The 4,617-nt window shown below is 37.0% G+C and overlaps 1 protein-coding gene across 1 annotated transcript; it reads right to left on the bottom strand.

Annotated features, from left to right (window-relative positions):
• Positions 1–346: 346 nt before the first annotated feature.
• On the bottom strand, positions 347–3,253 carry LOC128112455 (serine protease inhibitor Kazal-type 12). Its single transcript, XM_052741461.1, has 4 exons — positions 3,193–3,253; positions 1,020–1,045; positions 634–761; positions 347–395 (listed from the first exon to the last, which is right to left on the bottom strand). Exons 1-4 carry the CDS (start codon positions 3,251–3,253, stop codon positions 347–349), a joined length of 264 nt encoding a protein of 87 aa, XP_052597421.1.
• Between the last annotated feature and the right edge of the window lie 1,364 nt (positions 3,254–4,617).

The raw sequence follows: 4,617 nt of genomic DNA, 5'->3' as shown, positions 1-4,617 counted from the left end.
CATGGATTCCAATTTTATTTCCTTCAAATTCTCTGTATAGCTACTGAAGAACTGAGCACTGATTGGACACTTCTGGGTCTGGTAAGTGTAGTAATATTCTGTTTAGTTTTCAAGTTTTTCATTTCATACTGAATTGTGTAAGTTTACCTAACAATTAATTAGAGGTGCTTTCATTATCTGAAATAAAGCATTGGTTTAGAGATATTACTGGGATAACTTTATTAAAATTTTATCTTATTCATGATAACTGGTGGAAAGCACATTGCCGTGGAGACTGGGCAATAGAGAATACACATCTCAGCATAAAAATCAAACCAAAGGTGCACCCAGTGTTGTGTTAGAGGAATCAGCATTTCCCTTCATGTTTGAAACCAAGTTTCCCAAAACTTCTTTCCCTGAAAGAGAAGAGATGATGTTCAGATATGAAGTGTAGTAGAAATAGGTTAATTCTAGGCTGGGTAAAGGGGGCAAAGATTGTTTTTCTAGGTTTAGGATTGGGAGATAATCATATTACTTTTTTCATATAAAATTAACTTTAATAGCCCAGCAAATTATTAATAAATAATTCATGGACTCCTACTCCACTGGACCCAACCAAGAACATCATGCTATTAGCAGCGTCCATTTGCTTACATGGCTGTTCGGCAGAATTCACAGCGGTTTTGGTAAGTTTTTCCATCAGTGCCACACACCGGTTTGTGGAACTTTGGGCACGATTTTGTATCAGTAGCCAGTGTCTTCTCATAGTTTCTGCAAAAAGCCTGTAAATTAAATAGAGTATTTTTTTTTTAACTTTCATTTCTTATGGGATGGAAAAACAGCCTTACATACCTCAAAATTCCTTGAAGCACATTCATGTTTTATTATGAAAATGAAAATACATCAAAAAGGGAACAAAACCCCTAAAATTGCAGCATTTCTTGTTAGCAGTTTATTGTCTTCCTTCCCTTTCTTCTCTGGGTATTGTGGTGCAGCTTGCCGGGGTAGGAATGACTAGAGAGAGGATGAGAGGCACATACCTTAAAGCCCCCTTGGCTCACAGCATCTGCAGTGAAAGAACAGACATTGATAAATCACATGTGACAACTCTATTTTCCAGTTGCAGCTAACCACAGCAGTTTCCTGATGCATCCGTTCTGCTTCACGGATGGAGAACTACATCAAGACACACAGCTTGTTAACTGCACGGGAGTGCCAGAGGCAGGTTGCATTATGCACAGTTGGGACAACATTGCTCTCACTGTGTTTGCCCTTTATGTACTTTTGTGCAATCACGTTTTCCACTTTGTGGTTTATCTCATAACAAGCCTCTCCATGGAAAAATGAAGGCAAAGTCTTAAGCTGTTCTTTGTTGAACAGATATATATTTACTATAAGGGAGCTGAAAATCTTAGAATCAAAACTTTTGGTGACAGGATAGTGATATAACAAAAATACAAAATAAATTTTTAAAAATTGCAATACTAATAATCGTAATTTATCACATTTACATTTGGCATATCCCCCTTCTGTGGTGGTATTGTGTTCCCCAAAATATTGTGCACCCTAGTAAACTTATCTGGGGTCAGAGACAGAACAGCCACTAGATACAAAGGCTAGAAAATGGTAGCACTCACACCTTTAATCCTAGCATTTCAGAGGTAGAAATCCCTCTGGATCTCTGTGAGTTCAAGGCCACATTGGAAACAGCCAGGCATGGTGACACATGCCTTTAATCTCAGAAAGCAAGCCTTTAATCCCAGGGAGTGATGGTAGAAAGGAAAGATACATAAGGCATGAAGACCAGAAATTAGAAGCATTTGGCTGGTTAAGCTTTTAGGCTTTTGAGCAACAGTTCAGCTGAGACCCATTCAGATGAGGATTCAAAGGCCTCCAGTCTGAGGAAACAAGACCAACTGAGAAGTTGGGCAGGCTTGTTCTGTATCTCTGACCTTCCAGTATTCACCCCAATAACTGGCCTCAGGTTTGATTTTATTAATTAGACTCTCTAAGATTCCTGCCACACTTCTACTATGGGAATTATACATTTAAGTACTGTATTAAATCTTACATATATCAACTCATACAACAATCTTATTTTTAAAGCTAAGGAAGCCTGTTGATGATTGCTCATGCTTATAATTCCAGAGCACAGCTGTGGAAGCAGGTGGGTCACTGAAAATTTAAATTCTGATCTACCTAGCTAGTGCCAGGCCAGCCAGGCGTGCATAGTTAGACCCAGTCTCAAGAAAACAAAACAAAATAAACCAAAATCAAAACAACAGCCAAAAAGCCCAAACAAAAAACAAAACAAACAACAAGAACAAAACAAACCAACAAACAAGCTAAGGAAACTGAGTACCAGGACAAGTATTTGGCTAAGTATTAATAATTATGTTATAAATGGCAGGATAAGGAATATGATCTAGACTTGCTAAAACCTAAAGCCAGCGTGCTTAAGCAGCACCTTTTGTTGAAGGAAGCATCAGTGCACATGAGTTTCCTGTCGACCATTAATATCAGACAAAATAGCAGCCAGAGGACAGGGGTGACTTATTCAATATGAGAAGGGGTGGTGGGAGAATGAACATTGGAAACGTCTTGGAATACCATTCCTGGGCTCTTTCTACTCTCTTACACCATCGTAATGTTCTATGTCTCCTTCTCCCTCTCCTTCTCCCTTTTTCTTTCTCCTCCCCTAGTTCTCTCTTTACTTTTTTTTTTTGCCTAGAGGGTAAAAAAGAATGACTCAGATTTTCACGCCATATCTCAGAAGAATGCTGACAGTTGAAGCCCATTAAATAAGAATTTCTTAAAGAAGACATTTTAGGAGGATTTCTCATTTCTACATCAAAGTTTCCCTAAAGATGGAAGCATAATTCTAACCAGATACCTCTTGTGGTGGCCCATAGACAGCAATGTAAATGGCCTACAGTCTCAAAATTAGAACATGGGGGCCTATGAAATCTATAACTAGCCTTTTCATCCTAGACAACAAGAAATGCATTTTGAAACTGAATACTATAGTGCTTTAAGCAGAGCATTATAGTAAAAATTAAAATAGCTTATTTATGCATTAAAAATTCCACTGAAATGAAAAGGTTTAGGTCATCATTCACCATTGTTATTGTCATCATAAAAAACAATATTGTAATCCAACTGCTGGCATTAGCCAGTCTGGTCCAGAAGTCTATGGCATAGTTTTGCACTTACCTGCATAGAGGAACAAACAAGCTAGGCTGATCAAAAGCAGAAAGGTGCCTGCTGGCTTCATGTTAGTGAGGACTTCAAGGTCTAAGAAAACAGAAATGTTAATGGAGTTCAACACTGTGGATGCTGTTCTCTGGGCTGTATTTATAAGTGGTTCTATATGTGTAAATCCAAGTACCTACACATTTGTCACTCAGAGACATCCTCCACCCCTATTATGCAATTGATTTCTCTAAAGAATAGACACTAGATACCAGAGAAACTTATATCAGGCCTTTTCAGTCAAGAACAATAATCAAAAATGATGTTTAGGCGTAATTAAGTGTATTATAAATTGCACACCCAAAATTTCTCCTTTGCACAACACAGAGATAATTGCAATCAAATCTTTACTTTGCAATTTATATACTTTGGACTTGTCTGTAACAGAGCCTCAGGGCCACTCAGCTAATAACTGTAACCTGGAATACAGTCTGAACAATTTGTGTATAATATTAATAGGGTTTGGTGCCATAACTATGAGGAAATGAAAAATATTGATGTGAGGGATTTTGAGGTCAAAGAATTTATTATACACAACAAGAGCAACAGCCTGAATGGTCATTGGGACAAACGCTAGACATTGAAAGTGGATAGGATTCACAAGGCTATTTCTTTTTGTTCTTTTATTTTAGGCAGTGTCTGCTGGTTACTAATTTTTAACCAAATCAATGTTTTATATGTCAGTTTTAGACACTAGACATATATGACATCCACAGTTGCCTTTTTTTTTTCTTTCTCAAACACACTACACACTCTTTATTTTAGCTCTTTTGCTTTTATTGTTCTACCAGACATATTTCTGGGCTAGAAACTTGAAAGTTCATTCTGCTTTTTTGTATTTTATAAGCCATATAATAATTAAATGTTGAAAATAAAGTTACACAAACACATATTCATAGGACTTACATTCTCCCATCTTTTCTCAAACACTTGAACTTGGAACTGGTGGATTCAAGGAAATTATTTTGTTCTGGAAATTTAAAAATGAGCAAAAGAAGCTAACATGTTACATAAAAAAAACAAAAACAACTAAAGCTATATATAGACTGGTAAGGGAGTACTGAAGAGAGGAAATTTTGGCCAAGAAGTAGTGATGACTGTGTTCTTGGCCTTGGGAGTTAGTAGAAGGTCTTGAGGCACGTAAACAAATACAGTAGTCTGAGAACAGGGACAAATATGAGGAAATAATAAAAATTAAAGTTATAATTTTGTAGATTTTTTTGGGGGGTTCTGAGAATTTGTACCCAGGGACAAGCACCTGCTGGTCAAATGCTCCTTCACCAAGCTCCATCACTGATGATGGTATAGTCTTGGAAAGGAAGGTAGTTAAGGTTATATTTAAATACAGAGAAGGACCTAAAGATAAAAGGTATTCTTGGCTATTTT

The sequence above is a fragment of the Peromyscus californicus genome, unplaced genomic scaffold (genome assembly GCF_007827085.1).
Source record: "Peromyscus californicus insignis strain IS unplaced genomic scaffold, ASM782708v3 Scaffold_17__1_contigs__length_78620276, whole genome shotgun sequence".
Classification (NCBI taxonomy): domain Eukaryota; kingdom Metazoa; phylum Chordata; class Mammalia; order Rodentia; family Cricetidae; genus Peromyscus; species Peromyscus californicus.
This window is presented reverse-complemented; position numbering and strand designations above follow the sequence as displayed.